Source organism: Lepisma saccharinum, chromosome 12 (genome assembly GCF_977018435.1).
Source record: "Lepisma saccharinum chromosome 12, izLepSacc3.1, whole genome shotgun sequence".
Taxonomy (NCBI): Eukaryota; Metazoa; Arthropoda; class Insecta; order Zygentoma; family Lepismatidae; genus Lepisma; species Lepisma saccharinum.
Window position 1 is genome coordinate 51,312,492 of NC_139240.1, and position 26,302 is coordinate 51,338,793.

The 26,302-nt window shown below is 37.5% G+C and overlaps 2 protein-coding genes across 3 annotated transcripts in view; one reads left to right on the forward strand and one right to left on the reverse strand.

Annotated features, from left to right (window-relative positions):
- LOC145996325 (protein gooseberry-like) overlaps positions 1-9,137 on the forward strand; it is an 84,643-nt gene extending 75,506 nt beyond the window's left edge. The window contains exons 6-7 of the mRNA XM_083132756.1: positions 5,236-5,587; positions 8,948-9,137. Coding sequence (XP_082988882.1) covers positions 5,236-5,587; positions 8,948-9,137 — 542 coding nt within the window. The remainder of the gene's footprint in view (positions 1-5,235; positions 5,588-8,947) is intronic.
- A 5,070-nt stretch (positions 9,138-14,207) lies between these two features.
- Positions 14,208-23,992, reverse strand: LOC145996473 (uncharacterized). 2 transcript variants are annotated; one of them, XM_083132961.1, is made up of 4 exons: positions 23,798-23,992; positions 21,035-21,084; positions 17,706-17,874; positions 14,208-16,419 (listed from the first exon to the last, which is right to left on the reverse strand). In XM_083132961.1, exons 1-4 carry the CDS (start codon positions 23,831-23,833, stop codon positions 14,953-14,955), a joined length of 1,722 nt encoding a protein of 573 aa, XP_082989087.1. In that variant the 5' UTR covers positions 23,834-23,992; the 3' UTR covers positions 14,208-14,952. The 2 variants fall into 2 exon arrangements, with proteins under 2 accessions (XP_082989087.1, XP_082989089.1); XM_083132963.1 differs by lacking the exon at positions 23,798-23,992 and adding an exon at positions 23,100-23,195.
- Between the last annotated feature and the right edge of the window lie 2,310 nt (positions 23,993-26,302).

Consider the following 26,302-nt stretch of genomic DNA (forward strand, 5'->3'; position numbering starts at 1 on the left):
GTATTGCCAGGGTCAGAATATTTCTTGAATTATGAGATAACTGTAACCTTTGTCTGATTTTTTATCCTGTGATAACATTTCCCTGAAAGGTGAAACACAAATTTTGCCCAAAACTCTTCAGCGTTACGAAGATGGTTGTCCTTAAATTCTTTGAAAAGGCTTGCTCGAAACTGGATGCTGGATGCAAACTGCCTCATTTGGCTGTTCTTGCCATTGAGAAGAAATGTCAAGTCCTGGACGTACCAAAGGTGCGCAATGTGTTCTCCAAAGCACATAGAGCAGAATTCTCCTACAGGAGAATTGCACTTCACTAAGTGCCTCACATTGTTTCTAATACTTAAGAAGATTCATTTCTTCCAACGTCACGTTTATTTTGCAAGAATATTAAACTCTTAGAAGCATTATTTTCATCATTTATATTATTATCTTATAACTTAAATATTTATATCAGTAGTTTCATCTCAAGAAAGACGATGAATTATAAAATTATGAATGTCTTTCAATACTGAAATAGGCCACTAGAGACAACGCAACTTACCAATAAAAAAGAATTAATGTCTTTATTAAAACGAATCAGTTAGTTTATTCTAATATTCTTAAGGTTGATGTTTTTTTTTTTAAGTCCACTTGATTCGCAAATAGGCTAAATCACGAACCGACCTACAGTTTAAAGTGCGATCCGATCCACTTTGTGCGTCCATTGAGTATCGACGAGAGGACCCTTCATTACAAGACCTCGACGTTATTACTACGCCATCGGGGAGGCACCCAATTTACACAAATATGTTGATTCCAATAACACGTTATATGCACAATCTGATAATGATGCACTTTGGGTGCATCTAAACATATTTTTTTTCAACTATAGCATGTCTAAAAGAATCATTGAAGTTGGGATTTTTATAACTTCAGGAGGCACGGCTCTGTAAACGTGCGATATAAAATTAATGCAGGTTTGCCTTCCATACGTGGTGGTTTTGTCACGTTTCTTCGCTTCGTAAAACATACACTTTTGCAGGAAAGGCTTCTTGCATCCTCCTGGGGCCTTGCTCTAGCTAAACAAAAATATATTTGTTTAGCATAATCGAGGGTTACATATTCCTGCCTAACTTACTAGAATACAAGGATTCTATTGGGATCATGCTGCTTTGAATGACAGTATCAATTAAGTTTTATGTACGCTACTACTTATAATAATGAGCATAAAATATTAATCAGGAACTGGATGTAACATCTTTTTTTGTTATTCAGCAAATATTCAATTCATCACCTTTTTTGACATTAATTTTCTTGCCAGGACAGTTCTTTTTATGCAGATTTTGACGATCTTAACTACACGTAAGCTAGATATTAGCTAATATTTGTGCTGTTATATTACTATTCTTCTACCATCTTTGTAACATGTCATGCAATAACAATAATAGAATTGATTAATTCACATATTCAAGTGAATAGACCTATGAATTATATTAATGCATTAATTTAAACATTTGCTTAATTGTTGTCGTTAATGTTATTATTATCATTTTTTCTGAAACACTTGGCTCAGACACCCTCCCCCGACATATATTTCTAGATGCGTGCCTGCCGAAGGATAAATTAGATCAAGCGGTGGTGGTACCGGACTTAGAGGCTAAAGGGAAAACAAAGAAGTATGTGCGTCATAAGCTGAGCATAAGAAACAGCACAATATCACAAAGAAACACTTGTTGAAACTTATGTCATAGAAGATGTTTAACAATATTAAGAACAATAAATGTTTTCTATTTGTAATATACTAAATATTGAAATTTTAAATAGTCTTTTGTGTTCGTACTACACATTTAAAAACTTTTCTGTTGCTCCCCAGCGCCAAGCTTAGAATTTAAAGAAAAAATGTACATTTTCATAGTGCACGGAAGTTCCGACATTCAGAAAGAAAGAAGGTCTATTGGAAAACATTTCAAGACTTCCAAAAGGTATAGCAGTAATGAAAAAGAGCACTCACTTATACCGTGTTTGTTACAACCTGTCCGGCTTCCCGCGGTAGCTGATCGCTGGCTTTTCTAGCATAAACCAAGCGGTGTTGCTGCTGAAGACCGCCTGAACTCCGTGCTGGGGAAAGCCAAAGCCAGTCAGCAAATTAAAATACGCAACGTGGCAACAACGTCTACGTAAGCTCCTCTCTTCTGGCTTCCATTCGCTCCTCGCTGCCCAGCAGACGACTTTTTTCTCCTGTCTCATTGGCACCAAAACTGTCGAGCGATGTCCTCATGATTAACGAACCTTATTTATTCTCACCACGCAATGGGTAAAATATTTGGAGCATTATCCCACTTTCCGGAAAAATATTTCGTGTTTCTGCTACTTTTGACTTTTGTTGGCATGATATTCCGGATCACTTTTACGAGACGAGACGGGACAAAACGAGACGGGACGAGAGGAGACGAGACAGAACCCTTCGAGACGGGACACGAGACGGGACAAACGAATATTTTCGAGACGAGACACGAGACGAGACAGCATTTTCACGAGACGGGACGGGACAGACCAAAGTCTCGTCTCGTCTCGTCTCGTGGGCAACACTATACCAGATCAATTTAAATACAGTCCAGGAACCCTTTTTTCCCGGCTGAATTTAAATACGGTCCAGGAACCTTTTTTCAATGAAACAATATGCGGAACCCAATTAAAATTTATGGGTTCATGGACTTTTAACAACCCTGATCTTACCAATCACAAATTACTTGAATATAATTTTTTTATATAGGTGGGAAATTTACTAGCATCTTCATTGAAAAAAATGTTAATTTGGTTCTTTCAATTAGAAGAAGAAATGCACACACCGAATTAATTAAAACTTAAGGGAAGATAAACAAAATGGCATATTTAACCAAAAGTAGTACTTGCTGTTGTCATATATAAATTTCTAAAATGAAAAATAAAAAGAATCATTGAATAAAATATGATACCGAAACAACCTCCACACTCAGGAATTTTCTGCCTTCAATTACATTCTAGGAAAGAAAGAAAGAAATTGATTGGTCGATTGTATTAGGTTATTTTGAGTCACTTTGCCACTTTTTGGCTAATCACGACGATGAGATTGAGTGATGATATGATGAAATTGATGAAGGCACAATCACATGTAGAACCCATGCCAGGCCAGGATTCGAACCCGCGACCCCTGGCGTCGTAGTACGCTGTGATAACCAGAAAGATAAAAAAATAACCTATATGTTATCTACATTGTGAATGTAACCACTTGAGTGTTAATTATATGGTCATAACTTTTCGTAGTTTAAACCTTGTCGTTCAGGACAAGTTTTGACTTATTTTGTGACACTACCGCTGCTTACGAATTTTGCTTACTTTTAGTAATAGTGTTTGTTTTTACATTCATGGATAACACTGGAAAAAAGATTTGATTTGATTTGATTTAGCTATTTGATTTGACTGCTGAAAAACAGCGTACATGCCTAATACAGCAGTTTGTGATGACTAGGGAGCGGAAGTTGTTGAAATGTCATCTTTTTTCTGACATCTCTGACATGATATTTTAAAGTGCATTTTTTTGCATTTTTTGCCAATTTTCAGGTTTTAGGTCATTTTCGCCGATTTTCGCCGTTTTCCCGTCATTTTTCGCAATATTCAGTGTATTGTTTCGTCATATTTTGTCACTTCTTTCATTTTGAGTCTTTTCACCAAGGTGTACATAGGCCTATATAGATCTCGCAGGATTGCAATTTACGAGCTTTTCATTAAATTGTTTTGAAACTATTCTGTTGTTTCCATTGAAAATCCTCATTGCATATTTTAATTGAATGTGCATGTGCTATATCATTTGGTGCCTTTTCTTTTTAAAGCAAGATTGCATTTTGTTTAATTTCCATTTCACTTCAATTTTTAACCTGAAACTAACAAATTTAATGGTCATTTTTTGCATTTTTTACGTCATTTTTTACCATATTTTAGGACATTCTATACGTTATGTACCTATCATCAACTTCCGCTTCCTAGTGATGACATATACGCAATATTACAATTAAACACAATAATTATAATGTGCACTTGTGTACAACATGAAAAAATATAGGCTAGTGAGAAGATCAATTTCGTAAAAATAAAGAAAAATACAAATTTAAATGGTACACTGTAATCACATATGTTAAAAAACACGTTAAATGTAAGATTACACATGTTATTATCATAATAAAAGGTTACTAGGCAGCAATGGATTATGACCGTATTGGGATATAAGAAAATTAAAATACATATTATGTCTAAAATAAGAAGTGACAGAACTTGCAGAGCAGTAGTTTCGGAATACATAATGACGTGTCTTTAGACACACAAAGAGAAAAAACACACAGACACACGAACACACACACACAGGGGGTAAAAGAGAGAGAGAGAGAGAGAGAGAGGCAGAAACATATTTTCTCTCGGAGGAGAATGTTGCCCGTTCTTCTCTTCTGTAAAAGAAAATCATCTTGTGTGTTTTAAATTCTAGTATTTTCATGCAATTTTTGCATGGCAAAAAATTTAACTTTTCTTCTATAGGAAGAGGTTTGAGAGTAGGACAAATATTTTTTTCAAAAAGTTAAACTTAATCTCACCGTTTTTTTTCAATTTCTTCCTTTTTCCAGTAATTTTCACAAGAACGAAAAATTTGCTACTTTTCTTTTTGTTTTTCGATACCATTCAACATTTCTTCTGTAGTTGCGTTTATCGATATACACCTGCCAATCCATTAAATTAGGCACACACAGGAGATGTACTATGTAGATTTTCAGCGAAAAATGCAGGCTCGACCAGGACTCGAACCCGGGTCCCTGGCAATCCGTGCCATTGCTCTACCGCTGAGCTACCGAGCCCGCCTGGCTTCCCCCGCATTTTCGCTGGCGCTGTTTTACCTGTGTGAAATCGTCTCTGCTAGTGCTACTGCAACGGGATCTGTTGCCTTTGAAACACTATGGACGTCGACGTTGCCTGGTTCCTCCCAGCGTAGAGATTTCACACAGGTAAAACAGCGCCAGCGAAAATGCGGGGGAAGCCAGGCCGGCTCGGTAGCTCAGCGGTAGAGCAATGGCACGGATTGCCAGAGACCCGAGTTCGAGTCCTGGTCGAGCCTGCATTTTTCGCTGAAAATCTACACCTGCCAAGTGTTTTTGTTTCTGGTATGTCTAACTTGTGAAGGTTGCTAATTGTCTAAATACTGACGCAGTCAGTCAATATTGTCATTCTTTATTCAAGGTGGGAATTCTACGTGGCACAGAACATCACAGTTCGGAAACCCATCTCTCCTGCAACAGAGCAACCCTGGAATCCAGAATCCTTTTGCGGAGTCTTGCTTGTCGAGTTCCAGTTCCAGCATGGCTCTTCCTTCTCAGATGATGAATCTTCTGTCTTCATCTTCATCCGCGATGAATCCACAGCCGTCCACGTCGTCAGCTCCCTCTGGTAGCGAGTTCCATAGTCACATGAACCATGCACCTTCGGAAGCACCAGGCATGTGGAATGGCACCAACATACAAGGCTCGAGCAAGGGAGAATCTTCGACTGGTTCCTCGTGGGGTCATCACGGGTTTCCAACAGAGAACTATAGGTAAGTTGGTGCAATAGGCTTTTGAGGTCAGTGTACAGGGTGATTCTACATGAATGGTGCAACTTTACACAGTTATTATGACGTTAATATTTATGGTAGAAAATCAGACAAGGCATCAAGATGAAGAAAAACTGTGGAAGTTTTACTCACATGACTCACATTACAAAGATTCAATATGGACAGCACTTGTAATGCGGTAAACATCCAAACGATAGTAAAGCACATGCTATGCACGAGACAACAAGTCATTGTCCATGGTTTCGAAGACACTAACATATGTACAGTAGCGTACGCAGGATTTCATCAAAGGGGGGGGGGGGGTTATTTCGAAAACTTTCTACAAATTCACATTACCATTGTTTTATTATACTTTAATTAATTAATTAATAATACTTATAATGAATTAATTAATAATACTTATAATTAATTAATTAGTTTAATTACTACTAATAATACTACTAATGCAGCTGCTGTTACTACTTATATCACTACTATTATTAAGTAGTAGAGATCTACATAAATATATTTATGAAAGCAATATAACAAAATTACATTTCTTTTGTTTCTTTGTTACGAAATAATTGTCTAGTCAACGGTTATTTGTATGTGATAGGTGAGACATTTCAAGTGTGGCCTAGACTGACAACCTCGTGGGAGATCCGGGTTCGATTCCCGGAATTGGTTGGATTGGATTGGATTGATTTTAGTTTATTTTACTTCGCGTTTTGTGCCTCTAGGCTAATTTGCGAAGATGGGGATGAGTGATGAAATGATGAAATTGATGAATGGACATTCACAAACAACCAAGCCCGACCGGGATTCGAACCCGGGACCCTTGGCGTCGCAGCGCGATGTGCTAACCACTCGGCCACAGGGTCGGGCCCGGAATTGGTTGGAATTTATCCAACCTTGTCTCCGCACCCAGCCTTATATCAATGGGTACCTGAGAGCAACCTTGGGGGATGAAGGCTGCCGGAGCATGGTGCTGATCACATCACCTGCGAAGTGGCCGAGATCGAGAATGTGTGGGGCCCACCACACCACTACGTGTGCCTTCATGGCACGGTGCTATATGCACGGGGAAATTTACATTTATGGAAATCACCCAGGATGATGATGAAGCGCGAGAATACATGTTGCTAAATTCCACTGAGTCTATGTTTTCGTTCAAAAGTAAGTTTATAGATATTCCAACACATTTATCACTTCTAGGTGATTCACAAAGCACTTCTTCAACATTATTTAATGATGTGGATGTAGACTCAGCATCACTTCAGAGTTCACAAGGGGATGTGAAATCAGTACCGGGAAGAACGTTTGCAATAAGGTCGGCACACTGCGACGAAGCAAGGAATTTTCACAATTCTCGCGAGAGTCGCTGCGCGACATTTTGCAAAAAAAAATTGCAAAATTGAACTTTACGGCCGCTTAGATTGTGTTTGGAATGTTATGTTTTTCTCCATGCTGCATAATTAAAATTATTATTAATAGTAGTAGACTATTGTTATTATTATTATAACTGTCGCAGATCTTTGACTATAATAAATTAGCCATTTTTATTTTTTTCTAGAGCCTTTTCCATAATATTTCAAAAGCTCAAGAGGGGGTTTAAACCCGGTAACCCACCCCTTGCATACGCCACTGCATATGCATTACTACCGAAAAGCATGTGGAGTTAATCAGTTCTTGATAGCTCGAACACACAATACAACTTCTACTGGTCACTAGCCATTTGGCTCGATTCAGCACTGGGGGAAAACATAACACCATCAGATAGCTACTGTTGAGACCTGATATGAAACGACCCACCTGCCTCTGGCGGTAAAAACATGAACTCGGAAGATGATTAAAGGTTTGCGAGGAGCTTTATGTAGGAAGAGCAACTATAAACGTCCTAAAAATGCACGAGATATCCAATTTCAAAGTGATAACTTTGATGGTTATGACACGTTGCCTTCAAAGAGGTATAGGTTTAACTCAAAGGACACCGATTCTTCGTGAAGGCAAACCCAGGACGGTTTCTCGCTGTAAAACAGCGGTGTTGCCTACCGTTTCATTAGGACATTTTTCTTTCTAATGTTTCTGTTCTATTCTTGTCGCAATGTGACGCCCTTGTCTCTCCTGCTTTCTTCTCCATCAATAACAACTTAGAGGGGGGGGGCAGACAGAAAGATAGTCATAGACAGAGGGAAATAGAAGCAGATAGCGAGAGGAAGAGGAGCAGATAGGAAGAGAAAGAGACAGACAAAGGAATAGACAGAGAGAGAGAGAGAGGAAAAGACAGATAGTAAAGGGAGACAGAGAGGAAGAGAGATGAAGACAGAGAGAGAGAGGGGGAGAGAGAGAGATAGAGAGAGGGGGACAGAAGGAGAGAGATAGAGTCAGAGAGAAGGAGAGACAGAGGGACAGAGATAGAGAGAGGGGGAGAGAAGGAAAGAGAGATAGAGACAGAGAGAAGGGGAGAGAAGGAGAGAGGGAGAAACAGAGTTAGAGACCGAGAGAAGGGGGAGCGAATGAGAGAGATAGAGACAGAGAGGGACAGAGAGAGAGAAAGAGAGGGACAGAGATAGAGACAGTGAAAGGGGATAGAAGGAGACAGAGAGTGTGACGCAGAGGGAGAAAGAGAATGGGAGAGAGATACAGGAATAAAGAGAGAGAGAGGGGGAATCGACAGTGAGAGAAGGGGAGACAGAAAGAGGGGAAAGGAGATAGACCGAGACATAGAGAGACAGACAAGGGAAAAGTGTGTGTGTGTGTGAGAGAGAGAGAGAGACAGGGGGTGACAGGAAGAGGAGGACAGAAAGAGACAGAGAAATGGGGAGATAGGGAGAGACGTAGAGAGAAGGAGAGGTCGACAGATAGACATAGACACAGAAAGAGGGAGAGCGAAAAATAGACAGAGAGAGGGGGAAAGGAGAGAGACGACAAGGAAATACATGAGAGAGGGGGGGGATAGACACGAGAGAGAGAGAGAGAGAGAGAGAGAGAGGGTGAGTAATAGACAGACAGAGGGGTAAAAGGACAGACACAGAGGGATAGACATGAGAAAGAAGGGGACAGAGAGAGGAGGAAAGGAAAGAGAGAGGGGTATAGACATGAGAGAGAGAGAGAGAGAGAGAGAGAGAGAGAGAGAGAGAGAGAGAGAGAGAGAGAGAGAGAGAGAGAGAGAGAGACAGGAACAGGGAGACAGACATGAAAGACATCTGAGAAGAGGAACTCTGCCCAAGAATATCGTTAATCCACGAATCAACCTCATCAAACCCTTCAGCAAAGTCTTCATCTGAATTTAGAACATAATCATACAGTTAGAATGTACCAGACCATAAACATAACTAATGAAGTGCATTTTCTTTCTTGCAGCATGATGGGGACAGGAGACATGTTCGTCCCAAGCCAACACCTGGGGTCATCTCTCCTCGCAAGTCATTCGACCTTAGATATGAAGTCAGGGTTCCATCATCCTTCGAGTCAGTTCGTGGGACCCTCCACGTCGTCAGTGTATAAAAACTTTAACAACAAATCAGGACACACAGCCTTAGGGATATTTTAAGGAATATTAGGTTCCTGTAGTGTTTGTTCAAGATCGAAAATAAGTAAAAGTAAGTACTTGATGTTCAAGTTTTAAGGGTCACAAGTTTTCTTCTAAGGGATACGCCAAGCACAAAACTGCACATCACAGCTTATGATGAAAATTGCATTTCTTCTGCTGAGCAATTATGTACCTGACAGACCTTCATAATAATATACTTTCGTAGTATTTTGTTACTCGGTCGAGAGATTATATTTGCGTCTGAAATCAACAGAGAAATTGTCCTGGTATTAATTTAATGTGGGCTGAAGAAAAATGGAATGAGCTGAACTAGACAATTAACTCCCATTTATCTTGTAATAGTATTTCCATGATAGTATACCGTGCAGCTTAAAGGCGAGTTTCACTTTTCAGATCATCCAACTAGCTAATGTGATTCCCAGGAACTTGCTAATATCAGATAAACTTGGCACCAATCATCATCTCACTGCTCAATGCTCTCCTATGTTAATACTAGTAGCACTACTAGTTGTTCCTGAATATAACTTGATTCTACTCACGTGTTATGGAAAACACACGCACTGATAAGTACAAAGGTCTTATTTTAGTGTCGTCAAACACTCTAAGAGAGAAATGTATTCATATAAACTTTAAATAAATAAACTACTTCTTCTCTGTCAAGTTATGTTAATGAACAGAATGCTTTGTCAATATTTTTCTTTCTATCATAAGTGATACTAAAGTTCATTGTAAACTACATTGCAATCCTTATGTTAGATTCTCAATGATATTCGAATTTAAAAACAAATAATTGTGCACTCTACAAATAATAATAAAAACAGGTAAAAAGGCTTACAACCGTACATCCGAGAATCCATTGCATGAAACAGATGCATAATTTTACTCAGTTCACAAATACTGAATTAAGGAGCACGGTATATGGATAGAAAAATATTTTTATATCTTGTATATACCAGAAATATGTACATAGATCTATTGTATCGACATGTAACCCAGTGGCGGCTCATGCTACTTATTGTTAGGGGGCTGCATTCATAAAAAATAATACCTTAACTATTTGAAGATGAACTCCATGCGGCGGTCTTTCATTGAATTATTCATTTTTACTTGTACGATCTCCCATTCAGAACACTAGATTATATAACTCACTGCCAGAAAACAAATAACTCTTTGAATCGATTTGAAAACTTAAACAATCACGCACTTACTGACAAGCGAAACGGACGCGTTACATGGCAGGCCACTCTTTCTCTCGCATGTTTATGCGCGGTGTCCGCCGTCATAGTGTGAGAGGTTTCAATTTTTACCACTTGGCAGCGCCATCGTACATTGGACTGCGCTAAATGCAGTCCGCTCTTTAGCCTAGCAGGGAGGAAAGTTGAAGCAGTGCTTACGTTAGAGCTAACATAGAGATGTACTGGCAGTCCCCGAGGAGGAAGTGACTTCATATGCCAGTTTCCCGCTTGTCGTGCGCCAAGTGAATTTGAAAGCTCCACACAGCGCAACGGGACGCAGTAAGATAGCGGAAGTATAAATATTTAATTTTTGCACTAATGGCAACAAAATATAATTGGTTTGGGGGGGGTTGCAGTCCTGCAGCACCCCTTCATCGGCCGCCACTGATGTAACCTATATTTCACGACTGAAACTACATGGAATCAGTAAATGAGAACGTCTAGTGATTTTTACTCAAGGGAACTTATTTATTAAAAAATATTGTGTTGCATTTTTACTACTTGTACAATATGAAAATGCATTTATAAAAGTAGACTTTGAGACATGTTAGCTGGAAAATTATAAAATATACAATCAAATAGTTCTTTAAACACCATGATTCAAAGGCATTGTTCCTCAAATTACTTCATGTGTACATAAATTTTCTTGAAAAGTGGTGTTTAGCAACAAATGTGCCTTCTAGGACATATCAATTACCTTGTATACAATTCCAAGTGTTCAAATAAAGTATTTAAATACTTTCAGTATAGCTGTATAGATTGTAAATATATTTTATTTATTACAGGGATATAAACTTTGATACTGTGCCAATGTTTAATAAAGTAATTTATATCATGAGTAGTATTCATAATTTAATATTTCCTAATATTTACATATTGTTACATGAAATAATGCTGTTTATGAAGGTTTTTTCTTTAAACGTAGGTTTCAAATTTAACTAACTCTCTAGCCTTCTTAAACCCGAAGGTTCATGATTGCAGCAACACAGTACTTCCATCTGTCCCTATCCTGAGCAAGAACTATATACTCTTTTCCATCTCTACCGATTTCCTTTAGGTCCATCTCAACGTTGTCCCTCCCTCCATCTTCGTCTTGGCCTTTCTACTGGTCTCTTCCCAACAAGAATCTTGTAAACTCTTCTTTCCTCTACCATTCGTGCCACATGGCCTGCCCACCTAAGTCTTCTTGATTTAATCACTCTAATAATATCTGGACATGAATACAAATTGTGCAGTTCTAAATTATGTAACCTTCTCCACTCACCTGTCTCCTCATCCCTTTTAGGTCCGAATATTTACTAAGGATCATATTTTCAAATACTTTCAATTTGTTCCTCTTTCAATGTAAGGGACCAAGTTTCACATCCATAGAATACTACAGGTAAAATTACTGTTTTACATATTTCAAATTCAATATACCTAGGTAGTAAATTAATTCAAGTATATTTTACTTTGCTGGGTGTTTTTTGAACTGATGGTATTTGACAGGAAAACCTACTTTATACTGAAGATTTTGTTTGAATTCTTAAACCAGACAAAAGCAATATGCATGGATGTTGGTGATGGGCAATTTGCATTTACGTAGCTTTAAATTCGGCTGTACACATTTCGAACAATACCATATTGCTATATTTTATTGAACAAATCAAACATTATACTATTTTCTTTAGTATGCAAATAAACAATTCAAATTGTGGTTTAATATGTTCGTGGATAATTACCTAAGACATCGAAGGTTCTGGGATCGAGCCCTAGGCTGAGCATGGATGGTTCTTTGTGAGTTTCTCTTCATAAATTTAATCCTGTTCATCCTCTTCGTCGCTATTAGCCAAACATATAAAAAAAAAACTACAGAAAAATCCAAAACATAGAATTAGAAAGACATGTCTAACTCAGTTACCACCTGAGTTGTGATTTAACTGGTTAACTATTGAAATGGGTAACTTTAATTCAGTAACTTCTATCAGGCAAGGACATATGTACCTTTACTACGAACAAATGAATTTCAAAGATAATGGTTAATATTTGAATTTTCGTACTTCTGTATTTCTTCATGTATAAAGACGCGAGTTTTTTTCACAATCCAATAAAAAATAATTTTCATCTGATATAGTCACTTGTCTTATATGAATGTGTACGGTTGGCCTAACATGATCTACGAATTATATTTACTTCTAGAAGAAAGTGACTGTTGCTTTTTAAAGTTAGTATCCAAAATTAGAAACTATAATTATATAGCTATGTAACTGAGTTACTTTCGAGTCAAATGTCTTAATCTGTAATTCAGTTACTTAAAAAAGGAACTTCTGAATAAATGGTCACTACCGCATCACATTTGTGGTTAAAAGTCTATACTAAAACAGGTCAGAAGATGACGAATCTGCTAGTACAAGAAATGTTGTGTTCCAGAGATGGATATTCTAAATCAAATGACTTTGCACATTGTGCGTCTCGTACGCCTACCTAAAGATCGTACTCAAGCATTTCTTTTCGAATACTTATACATTATTAGTTCTTGCTTTGAATTCTGGACAATAATCTGAAGTGCTTATGGTTCACCTTGGCATTCATATGATTGATGTAGTTTGGATAAAGAAACTGTTGCCAAAACAGTTTCTATTCTCAAGGAGACATATTGAATACAATACAACAGGGCCTATCCTTTTCTTTACCGTGTCTTTTCAGAAGCATTTTCTTTCAAAAGTTTTACTGTACAAATGGTGGTACGAAACGGGACAAATATGTCAATAATATTGTGCAACGTCATTGCATAGGTCAACGTCACACTTCATCTATCACTGTAGATACAGTTGGGGTTGTTAATCTTTTGTGATTTTAGATTATGTACATAGAATCACTGCAAATGGATGGTCTTTGGATGTCTTTTGAGAGAAGGTTCAGTCCCGCTTCAAGGCGATACTTCAGAATCTCAAGGGTCTTGTGGAGTTTTTAGATTTTCAATGAAAAACACCACTCCAAGAGACATTTCTTGACGAGCCACTATGTGAATTGAAATTTTATACTTTGGAAATGATGTGTACCTATTGCTACACGTTCTACTACTACTGCACTCAATTTTTCTTGCTAGAACAAGTAAAAATATACTGTTATTAAATAATGATCTTACTTATGGATAAATATTATGTAATTTTATGAAATTTATGTTGTTGTTTTTTCGAGTCTATTTTATTGCACATCAAAAGTTGGTAACTTATCTGTTGCTATTAAATCTAAAAGATAAAGTTTTAAGTTTGTGCAAAGATAGAATAATTTAGACTGAACGTACAGATTAAAGGAAGATCCGAACCACGATGCAATGTTCCTCCACTGGGCATCTCTTGAACACAAGGCTTTTTAAATCCTAAAACTTGGTTAATTCGTTTTATTGATGGATTACTCTTATTGCAATAACGAAATACAGAACGCGATGCATTATAATCAGTGTTCTGAGTACATGCTTTTGTTTTAACCAATAATAGTTTTCGAGAATTTTCAGTGCTTTCACTTATCGATTTGTATAAGTATTACCAAGCAAATTATCCCTCACCATGTTTATTCTCATGAAGAAGTAAAACAAAATGCCTAAACACTGCTCACAATTTCTGCAGCAGAATAAATAATAGTAGCTATATTCCTTATAAAAACGTAGGATGCAAGAAAGTCATGGACAATGTGCCGAACAATACTTGTGCATCCCACTGTACAACACTATTTGACCATAGAGCGTTTTAATTATTACGATTGTGTGTTTTAATCTCGAAAAATATTGTATTTAGAATGAGTTCACTCGTAATTAAATAAAAAAATGTTTATTGTTCAATGAAATGAATAACACCACAGTTATTAACACAACTTTCCATACAGATTATCTGCCAACGATCAATTATTTTCACATTCTGATGTATTGTTGAAGTAACAATAAGAGATGACAAGGCATGATATACAATAACAATAATCTTTTTACGCAGCATTATGTTCAAGGACACTGTTTGGAAGTTTAACATGTATTGATAATGGATTTGTTTGTGGATTAGCTCTGACAATGAGGTATTGGATAGGAGCTTGTTTCTTTTACATGAATTATAGCTTTTCTATTGTCCACATTACACTGTTCTTTTAGAATCTGTTGGAAATGAGTAAATTAGACGCGTCACGCAACAAAATAATCATTGCTGCTACGAATTGTAGCCAAAGAGTATTGAAAAATAGTTACAGTACATTAGTTCACAATGAAATAAAGGCAGGAGCTAAGTTTTGAATAATTACTACATCAAGGGGATTTTAAACGCATATATCTACCAACAAAATTCTGTTTCCTTGCATTCCCCTTTCCCCAGAAATGTCACAGTTATTCTTGCATCGTTACTGGGAGCTAGATTTTGAATATGCTCTGTACCTATGATATTGAGATTAGAAACAACTAACTTATTATTGTGTCTAATTTTCGTACATTACTGGTTGTTGAACGTACAAATTTCCACAAGCTTGCTGCTATAACTGTACTTCCTTTGCCAGTGGTCTTCATCGCTGATTCTGGTTGGTGGCAATTGATTGTTGCATTCAAGAGTATTGTTGCTGTGCTATGTTGTGGAAGCACAGAGTTTCTTCTGCTGAACTTTTTTGCCTTCTTTCATGTCGTTTTTCCTGTACCGGCCACGATATCTTCTGCTGAGCCTTTTCTTTGTTTTTTGGTTTCGGCGCGTGTCCCTATTCCGATGTTCGTGTCTGCTTCCAACTGTATATGGTTGCCTTTGGAGATGTGTATTCTTGTTGTGTGATTGTCGTAGCGCTTCGTTCGCTACTGGATTGAATGCCACCGCTTCGTCATTCTTCTTAGGTGACACTGACGAAATGTTCGAGCACTTTCCAGTATCATGGAAGAAGAGGCTTCCAGCAGGACAAGTCAAATCTTCCCGCACCAAGGTAGAGTTGTCTTTCGCACGTTTGCAGACGAAGTACCTGGTCCGTAGTCTTGGATGTCCGAACTTGCCCTCCTTGATGCAATGCTTAGTCTCCTTGGCCAGGTTGCAGTCTGTCACGTTCTCTGCAGGCTCGCACCTGTTGTCCGCAGCGCTGAAATACATGCCTTCTGTACACTCATGCTCTGTGAAAACATACGCGTCGTTTTCCTCAACGCAGACGTGATAGCGTGAACACGAATCAGGATCCCGGAACGTCCCCTCTCTGGGACATTTCCGCGGACGATTCCCCTGCAGGTGGCACTTGTGCGTCACGATGTCGAACGAAGCGTCTTCGGGACAAATAATCAAGATCGGTTGAGGCTTCTTCCGGTTAGATCTGTTCGGCGCGCAGAGGAAGAACTCGCTGGGGACATCTGGCGTCACGATATCTAGGATCCCAGCCTCGGTGCATTCTGGGAAGAGTCTGTTCATGCAGTGTTCCTCCTCATCATCTTCAGAGCTGCACGTGTGGGTCAGTGCATTGAAGTGCTGCGCGTCTTGGCATCTCTGCTGAATATCCTTGAAGGTGTTGTGCGTTGTTTTTATACACGTGTGATACTTGGTACAGTCACACGGATCAGCATAGTCACCTTCAGCGAGGCACTCCATGAGTATCCCGCACCCAGTGGTGTTCTTGATTTGAGCGAACCTGTTCCTGAAGAGATGGAAGAAGTCCTTGGCCTGGTGTGCAATCTTCTGACTTTTGCTTGTTTCTGTTGTCGTTGCGATGGTGCTTGTAACTATGGCGCTAGTTGTAACATGAGTAACGTTTGTACAATTTGATACAGTAACACAAGTGGAATTCTCTTCATCAACGTCCATAGCATTGATTCCATCGAGATCCTCGTCAAAAGTTGCTGAGTCCTTATCACTTACGCACAGGTGCACTTTCTCATTACATTGGCTTCCCTTTTTATGTTTTGCGCAATCCAGCGCCATGATTGGCTCTCGCTTCCCATCTGCGCAAACGACCAACTTTTCAGCGTTTGCGCAACGAAGACCAGCGATAAGGCACTTGTAATCAAGATTCACTGGTTCAGCCCTCCTGTGATGATGTGTTTTTCCCCAAGGCTTGCAATATTTGACCTACAATTATAATGATGCAATTAGTGTAACCTTAGAAGAAAATGCAATTGAACTATTAGTACCAAGCTACAAATACTACCTATATCTTCTATCTTGGTAAGCTTTAATTGGGGGATAAGTCTTTTAAAATGTGTACCTACTGGAGGGAGAAGATTTTGCTCGAGCGCCAAATAGTTCGCACGGACGACGGTAGATAGCGTACGGAATCGAGAGCTTCTTCGCTCGAGCGATTAGCGCTCGAACAGGCAAAACGAGACGTATACATTCGAAGCCCAGTAGTACCGTATAACCGTAATTTGTCTTTGGTAGTGGGCCCTCAAATATTGGACCGTGAAGTAAAATTGGAACATAAGTGAACAAAGTCATCATCCCCGTGCTAAAATGTAGTATGTACTTTGGAATTCCAGAGCTTACACACTTCTGCCAGATATTTCGCACTTGTGCTGCCGCCTGGTATCTTGACAGAAACTAATTCACACACTGCTTATGGATATTTTCCACTCAAAATTATACTAGGGCATTATTTCATAATTTCTGATCAATTTTGGACAATCCCCCCCCATCCACCTCGGACCCAAGGAAAGTTCCCCAGAGACAATTTTGTGCCCCAATGTAAAGCCCGCTTTAGACGGAAGAATTTTCTTTAGCATTTTTGCTGTTTAAATATTACCAAAAGTCTTATAGCAGACAGTACTTTACACGGATGTATCTCATGAAATATTCCGGTTATCTTTTGCGATTACAATGTATAATATGTACAGCACGAAAGGCACGTCGAGCGAGTGCACGGTGTTTACAATTGAAACAACTAAAATATTATTCCATACGTACACTGTATACGTTATAAATTGTGTATTTAAGCAGTGCAATTCATTTGTACCTAATACTGTTTTGTAGGAAACGTTATTCCTCTCGGTTGAATAGTTATCGTCTTTTAAAAACGTGAAGTGATACATTGCTTACATCTCGCGCGGCCGCCATTATATCTGCACTCGTGACCTAGAGGTCGCTTCTGATTGGTTATGCTACGAAATATGCCATGGCATCTGAAACGCCATAAGATCTTTCACTTTACACGGTAGCATTGTAAATGTTTAGAAAAATGTTAAGAAAAATGCTTTCTTCTACAGGTGGGCCTTACTCAGTTTCCCGAAACAACAAATCCGTCAAACTACACACACACACACACCTTCAGCTAGCACAAATATTGATCTCGGCTACTTTTTTCATAGTTAATTAACAGCTGTGACACCAACAAAATTCAGTAAGTATTAGGATATATTTACCTGGGCCTGTTTGACACAGCTTTTCCCTCCATGTGGAAAGGCATAGTCCTTAGGACATGTTCCCACGACTTCGCTGTAAAGCCCTTTGCCCTGCGAGAAGCAGACCAGGTACTGATGGCAATCCGAGGGATCTTCAACGAGCCCTTCCTTGTTACAGTGGGATTTTGGCCTGTAAAAATGAGTAAGACTAAGTACCATTAAAAATAAATGAAGTCATTACTAACTAACTAACTAACTCTCTAGCCTTCTTAAATCCGAAGGTTCATGGCTGCAGCAACACAGGCCAATTCTGAGCAAGATCTATATACTCTTTTCCATCCCTACCGATTTCCTTTAGGTCCATCTCAACGTTATCCCTCCATCTTCGTCTTGGCCTTCCTACAGGTCTCTTACCATCAGGTTTCCCAACAAGAATCATGTAAACTCTTCTTTCCTCTCCCATTCATTACTTCGCCTATTAAATACAGTGCCTTCATTTGGGTAGTGTGCCACTCGAGCGTGGACTGTGCAGCAACTAGAATCCCGCCGCTCGCCGGCGAATCTGTTACATATACAGGCAAGACAGTAAGTAGGTCACAAACGTTTATTTAAGAAATACTGAGATGCTGACTTGAAAACCGGTTTTATTATTCAACCTAATCTCTTTGAGTAGTTAGCACGTCGACTGCCACAATTGAAGCAAGAAGATTTTCCCTGGGGCCACGATGTTTTATTACAAGAATATAATAAAAGTGTTGAAAGCAATATGTTTCTTGATGATTAGATGAAGAATTGTTATTTTTAATTATTTTATGAGCGTCATGTGAGTTATATTTGACTCACAGCATATTTATTTTTTTCTCAATTATCATTATTTTTTTAGTATTGTTATTGTTTTTTCTGAGCATTGTTATTTTACTTCTCTGAGCATTGAGTCTTTTGCTATGTGTAACATGACTCTGCCGTATACTACTGTATAGATATCGTCCGAGGAGCTGGCCAGCAATAATTCAAGGCCAAACGCTGAATCGGAAAAAACTTGTGAAAAACATAAGTGAAAATGTTTTTTCTTTGTTTGCTTGTCAGATTTCAGTGAAATTTAAAAGCAGAAATAAATATAAATGAAGTTAATGTACATCTATTTATCCACGCTTTTTAAATTGTTTGTTATAATTGTAACAATAACAGCATCAGTAAATGAGATTTTTCACGAACCATCTGCATCCACGAGGCCACTCTTCACGTAACGTGTGTTATACCACGGTAACGTGAGTTGCTTATCTAATGAAGGAAGTGTGTGTTTTCCAGAAAAAGATGCATAGAAAGAAAAAACGTGTAACAACCGTAAACTAGAAGAACAATGCTACAATGCAAGCAATACGTATCCATCCAAGAAAAATTAACAAAGTGTAACTACAAATTAGATTTTAATGCTTTTAGTTGACTGAGAATGTACCTACAATGGTAATATGACAAGTCCTTAGTAACGTTATTTTTATTACAGTAAAACCTCGTTAATCCGGACTAATGGGGTATAAGTTGACCGGTTAACGAAAGTCCGGATTAACTGAAATAACCTAAAAGAACAGTAGAAAGTGCATTAAAACTCAGTTTATAGCAACGGAGGGCATAGGCATAAATACACTATACAGTACAGTAGGAATGTGACGAAGCTCAAAATTTACCGATGCCGATGTACTCACCGATAATTTTTGGAACCGATACCGATGCCGATATTTAACCGATTCCGATACATAAGATTATTAAACAGAAATGGGATGTTATTTTCAGCATGTCAAAAATAAATTTGCTATGTACATATCTATTGCATATCATATGTATATACATATATATTCTCAAGAGATGCGAATGTACATTTGCATCTACAAAATGTTATGTGAACCTTTAAGAAGAACATAGATTCTCAAGAGATTTAATATTAGTACACAAGCAGTTCTTTGAAATGCAAAATGAATTCCTGTTGTGCCAGATTCAACTTCAGAAATACGAGATTTGGAAGCACTTCAGGAAGTAACCTACTTCTTCTCTTATCGCAAATCTGTTCAGCAACACTGAACACTCAATCACTGAATACTGGTGCAGCAGGTATGCTCAAGTATTTTCTCAGCACTTGCTTCAGGTTTGAATATTCATTTTTGAATTTCCAATACAACAGCAGATCCTGGTTCAGCATTGCACTGTTTTATTTCCGATTTATAGTTAGGTTGATCCTCTGAATGAGAGTTTGCAATAATTTTATTACAAAAACTCTACAATAATGACGAATCATAACCAAATTTTGAATAAATCTTACAAAACTAGAATATAAAACTTATTAGAAGGTAAAACTCTAGTATAATCTGTACCGGTTTAAATATCGGATTTTTGCCGATGCCGATGTGTCAATTTCTGCCGATTTTTATACATCTGTAATCGGCTTCGGCAAATCCCTACAGTACCGTAAAATGTAAGCCAATACTGTACATACAATGCAGTGCGTACATACGCGATACTCATATTATGATGATGTGCGATTGTTGACTTCTAGCCACATTTAAAACCTTGCATTCTGCTTTTTTTTAAACGAGGTTCTCCTGTATATTCTCAAGTGAAAATTCTTTTACTTATAATGACAAGAATTATGCTTTTATTTATGTAGTTATATAGTTTTCATCGTTCATGGCTACGATAAATGATTTGGATTGTTAGTGCATCCGGTCAACTAAATATAAGTGGAAAATTCTGGTAAAGATTTATCAACAAATGATGGTTACATTTTCGAATGTTGCACGTGAAACAAAATCATGTTTTAGGCTAAAATTGAACAAGTACAATACAGTGCAAATGTTGCACGTACAGTTAGTGTGATTCGAAATTAACAAAATAATTAGATTGAAAAAAGAGAAGGATTTGACTTGATGGGAAATTCACCTGTTTAGCTGAAGCTTTACCAAGTGTATTTAATACACGCTTCATATATTTGAAATGTGGTTACTGACAGTAAAGTTACTGGCAATGCAGGGACTGACTATATGTGAGTGGAGTTACAGGTAGAGAGTTGAAAGGAACCTAACTTTGAGGAGGCAGAATCGAACTTGGAGCTTAACTTTTAGCGAGGGTGGGGGGCAGAATCAAAAAGTTTTCAAGCCTATAAAAATACCATCCTAGACAATTTTGATAATAACTCATATATTTGGAATATCTTAAAAACACACTCGTGTTGCCCCCCAAGTTACGCTTATGATTACAATTTTGGATATAATAAAACTTTATCACTGGTAGAAATTAATATCAATTAAAAGCATTTAGTAATACTGCATATATTGCAAAATTAAGAATAGAAAACTCACTCCATTTTTTTGGACGATATAGAAGACAGGTGAAAAGCGAACATCAGAATCTGAAAATAAAATGTATATTTATGAGAACAAATGCAGTCCTAAGTAAACGTTCAGTGTAATATTACTTTATAGTTAAATTGAGGTTAAATTATGTACACATTTCTGTCCTTCTTAGATCTTTCAATACTCTATTCTTTGGCTATAATGTCCGAGTATGAGGGAAGCCTTACCCGAAACGACAAGCGGTACTTGCCAGTTGGAAGCGAACCTTCAGAAATAAATGCAAGTTTTCGTGACGAAGCAGCACGCGTCGCTTGTGTGTCGCTCGGACTGGGCTGCATTTCCAATCGTGGCGCCACGGTCTGTTTGCGGCGCATGAGCAGTGAATGCTTTTCTACAGACTGGATGCGGCACGTGTCATTGTAGCTTGTAGCTTGTCGCTTGTAGCTTTGGTCTGAAAAACTCCCTTAGCTACTATGGACTTAGCGGGAGACAACTGAAGAAAGCACGCCAGGAATCCCAGGTATAGGTAACAACTTTATGGGGGGAGGCACTTTCTCACCCCTCAAAATTCCTCAACAAGTATATACATACAACAATTATTGTTGACAATTTTGCCCACCCACATATTTATATAAGGTTGACGGCTCTGAACTCCCGTTTGGGAATGGGTGTTCTTTGGGAGTGTCTCTTCATCAATTTTGTCATGTCATCACTCATCCTCATCTTCACGATTAGCCAAAAGTTGCAGAAAAGCGAAGTAAAATAAATCAAACAAATTAGTCAATCGATCAATCAACAGAAAAAAACCCGCCCCCGCCCCCGCCCCCACCCAAGGTGATAGCCATTAAACCGCATCTTGTTTGTGTATAGTATCCCACCTCGCTTTATCATAGAGCATGTGCATCTTTTCGCAAAGTGTTAAATTCCTGGACTGAATAAAAGAGCAGTTGCAATACATGCGACATGCGCTGTTATATATTATTAATAATATTGAGGATATAATGCTTAAATTATTCTTTGAAATGAGGTTTGCACGTACGCAAGAGATGCAGCCATTTACAATAGATCCCTTCTTTACAGTCTGACTTTTCTGTACAACTTCAAGTGACCATTTATTAGAAAGTACCATCAAACCTCTATGTTGTCTGTTTCAAACTAGGGATTAGCAGAACACCACAAAAGGCAGCTGTCATACCTTGGTTCTCATTCTATTTTAACCCCTTTCAAAGGTCAGCAGGTGGCAATGTCAAATGCGACAACCTTTCAAGTGTTGTCCTTGTGACAATAATACCTATCTCCAGTTTACAAACGTCAAACCTCTTTTTCAAAAGAAAGCTTCAAGTTATGGACACGAGAAGTATAATCAAAGCATTCCCTTACTTTTGACGGGTTCAGAAAGAAGAACATTCGTTATTTTTCTGTGCAAGGGCAAAACTGAAATATGTTGTTAAGATCTTTTGACCAGAAGATATGAGTCGGGAATCAGCTTGAGCTCGGATAACATTGAAGACAGTTTCTAGCTTTTGAAAAGGAACATACTTAAAGAGACATACACACAATTATTATCATTTTCATTTCTTGTCAATGACTAATTACCATCATATATATTTGAAAGAAGACTCTTGTAAAAGCAGTCGTATCTCTTGATTGTGAATGAAGAGTCAAAACTATAAATTTGATAGCTATAGCTAGTTATTTGTCACTGCACCTATATAACAAGGATAGTTATATTTTTTCTCCATTACAACAAGGGAACAAATCATAAGTTTACAAAGCATTTTATGTAGACAATGATACGTTCTAGATGAAACCGGTTAGTTGTGCTTTGATAGCACGTGATGTATTCTAAATTACTTTTATGAAGACTTACTTTACATCTCTGTTTCCAGACATGTATGTTTCCATACTTGTTCAGTGAGTTGAGTAAAATTAATGCCGATAATGTTGAATGATAAAGAAAATACAAACCAACATTATCAGTTTCTAAATAATTAAACATTAAGGCTTAATAAAATATCCTTGACCTTATTAAGAAACATAAAAGATGATAACATAACCTATTTGCACTTACAAAGAAACTATAGCATGAAATATTGACAAGAATCATTCGTTACGTTTCACTAAAGCATTAATGCACAGATTAGACAATGTTCAAGAGAGAACGTGCACAGCACAATCATATCATTCGTAGTTGCATGCTAGATAATATTGTACACGAATTTCTGTTCCAAATAGTGAACAACTTGCAAGCAATATGAATTTAGTGAACTGCTGATAAAAATCTATCTTTTTCAACCCAATTATCTTATCAACATAAGGAATTATTGCATTCAAAGAATCTATTCATGCGAATCACACACAAATCCGCTAATATCTATAACATATTGTATTGCTTTGATAATTTTCCTTAGTTTTTGCATACATATTTACTTATGTTATGTTTGAACCGATGAAGAAGGGATATTTTGATTGAAGCATAGTCTTGTGCCCAATGCAGTACGCTGTTCTACGCGTACATAATTTAGAAATTACTAATGATGTGTTTACAGATCGTAAAAGTTGTGTTGTAGTACTCGCTTTTGCTTCGAAAATTTCTATCCATGCCAATAATAATACAAATAGAGGCATTGAACGTTACATATGTATAATAAATTCTACTACAATAGCAATAATGTGGGATGACAGTTATGCACTATAATGATCATGAAAATTTGCATAATTCCTTTCTTGCAAAGGATATTAGTGTATTTCTAAATAAAATGTGCATACCTTATGTAGTGCTATCCATTTCATTGATGAAACCATTTGATCAAAAAAAGTAAATATGTAAACAAAACCGTCATTCTTCTAGCATCAGAGCTGGAAGATGACATCAGAATATAGTCGTCTTTTTTTCTCACAATCCATTGTTTATATTCAATGATAATTTAAAGTGTGTAATTTAACTATCAAAATATGAATTTACTTTTTGAAAATAATTAAAATGCGACATTAAGCATGCTTGGTATGTATCTGTTTCGAAATTGAATTTGTATCGATTAAAGATACAACCTGCAGACATATACATATACACTAGATGGATACCTCTCACCTCAAAAGCAATGCCTGGAGTGCCATTTTGTACGGCAAAAATGACACCGAAGAAATTAATTTTTAACCATTAGTGTGGAATATGTTGTATAATTCGTTTAAAAGCACAGGAAGTAGAAAGAAATAGATTATATTTCTCAATACGGAAACATATATTAATTGAAGTGTTATTGTAATGTATGTTTTACGTGCCGTACAAAATAATCATTACGTAAATGGTTTCATTTGTTCTTAACCTGTAGCATCTAAGCCATCTATCTACCACATCATATTGTACAGTGGGATGCATAAGTATTACCAAGCAAATTATCCATCACCTTGTTTATAATCTTTATTTGATGCAATCAGAGTTTCAAAGATTGAAACAAAATGCCAAATGAGATGATAACAGCCTCAGCACTAGCATACACAAAAAATAAGACCTTAAAAACACGTAAGGCCTAAGAGAAAATTTATGTTAATGGTCATGGACAATTTGCGCATCCCACAGGATGGACTACTATTGACAGACACAGGCACTAATACAAAATGGAAATGAAAAAGATTTCTCATTTATTACTAAACTGTGCACAAGAGATTCCAATAAACTTTCGATTTTGGCAATTAAATTGTTGTCCCTAAAATAAAATAACCAGTGCTCGAATTGGGGAGAGGGGGACGTGGAGGGATGTTACCCCCAAAAGATTTTCATAAAGCCTCCCCCTTACTACGATAATTTGCAAAGGCATCTCCCACCTACCCCCAAAATCGACAAAGCATCCACCAGCTAGGAATTTAAACTTCAAACACGGGAAATAACATATATTTGTACGTAGTATTTCAGGTCCGTCTTTTCCTGCCTTTGACATTTCTTTTAGAAATAACCCCCGGGCACGTCACTGTAGTTATTGTATTCATATTTTTTTTTTATTTACTGACGAGAATCATTCGTTACGTTGCACTATAGCATTAATGCACATATTAGACAATGTTCACATTGGAAGACACTATAAAAAAAGCAAAGTTACAGAAGAACATGAGACATTCGTACCAGTATAATGATTCCGATACAGTCAGTGGCTGGGGACAAGCCCTATAAAATATAGTTCTGTAAAAATAGCAGAGAATTTGATGATACAGTCATGTACCCAGTGCTCAGTCTGAAAATACTATAATTCGTACAGTTTAAGTAATAATTATTTGCATTTCTTGATTATTTTAAAGAGCCTACTTACGACTCTAGATTTCAAGTATGAAGTATGTAAATGTCATATCTACTGTAGGCAACCTACGTGTTGGAGTAGGTCCTGTTGTAAATTGCAACTTGTAATATATGGAAATTCCAAGTTTTAACACGATAACAATCACGCTTCATGCATATTAATTCTTAAATAGAATTTATCAGTATTATGTAAGAAGCAATGTGAAGAGACAGCTTAGGAATTCAGGTGTAAAATTCACGCTAAAGTTGATGTCAGGGTAGCATCCGAGCACTTCGAGTTTTGTCGGTCGCGGAGCTTGTCGAGTCAGTTGTGAACAGAGTGCCAATCAGAGCTCCTTCCTGCCAAGGTCATTCCTGCTTGTAAGTGTTGCAACCTATGAATCGGAACTTTGTCCACGTCATCAGTCTCTTCAGCCTGAGTGGCAACAGACATGTTGCACCGGAAAGTTACCATTTTAAATACGATGAAACCTGTAAAACATCCACAGATATTTCATCGGTTGTGGTCCCTTTGATAAAACATACAATATTCTCAAAATTCTTCGAACAAATTGTGTAAAGCATTGTTATACTGTAAAAATTGAACAAGAAAATTGCCTCATTAAGCAATCAATGTGCCTTTGTTAAGTAGTTAAGTTCAGCATGGCACAATATTTTCAATAATGCTTATAGAATAAATCAATAAAGTTCGTTAAATGACAACGACTCCTTACCACAAGAATATAATTATTCTTTAGATGCTTAAATATATGTATAACCACACGCATGTCTTTCCAGTGACTCATTGTAAGAGTTGGGTATTGCGCTTGGTTCAATAAAATAAACTTATTGAGCGAGGCAGATTCATAATAATAATAATAAAATAATAATAATAATAATAACCCGTGGCTCGACAGCACTTGAGGCCGTAAGCCCGTAAGGCCCTTGGCCTATCTCCCGACTGCCAGTCTCCCTCCTATAATCCTACCCAGAGGTGTGGGGAT

Bases quoted from the DNA above. Each gene is read 5' to 3' on its own strand.
- LOC145996473 (XM_083132961.1), bottom strand. From the start codon at position 23,833: ATGGTTTCATCAATGAAATGGATAGCACTACATAAG. The intron at 21,085-23,797 runs GTATGCACATTT...TTTTATTTTCAG, and splicing joins AATGGATAGCACTACATAAG to ATTCTGATGTTCGCTTTTCA. The intron at 17,875-21,034 runs GTGAGTTTTCTA...TCATTTTTACAG, and splicing joins ATATCGTCCAAAAAAATGGA to GCCAAAATCCCACTGTAACA.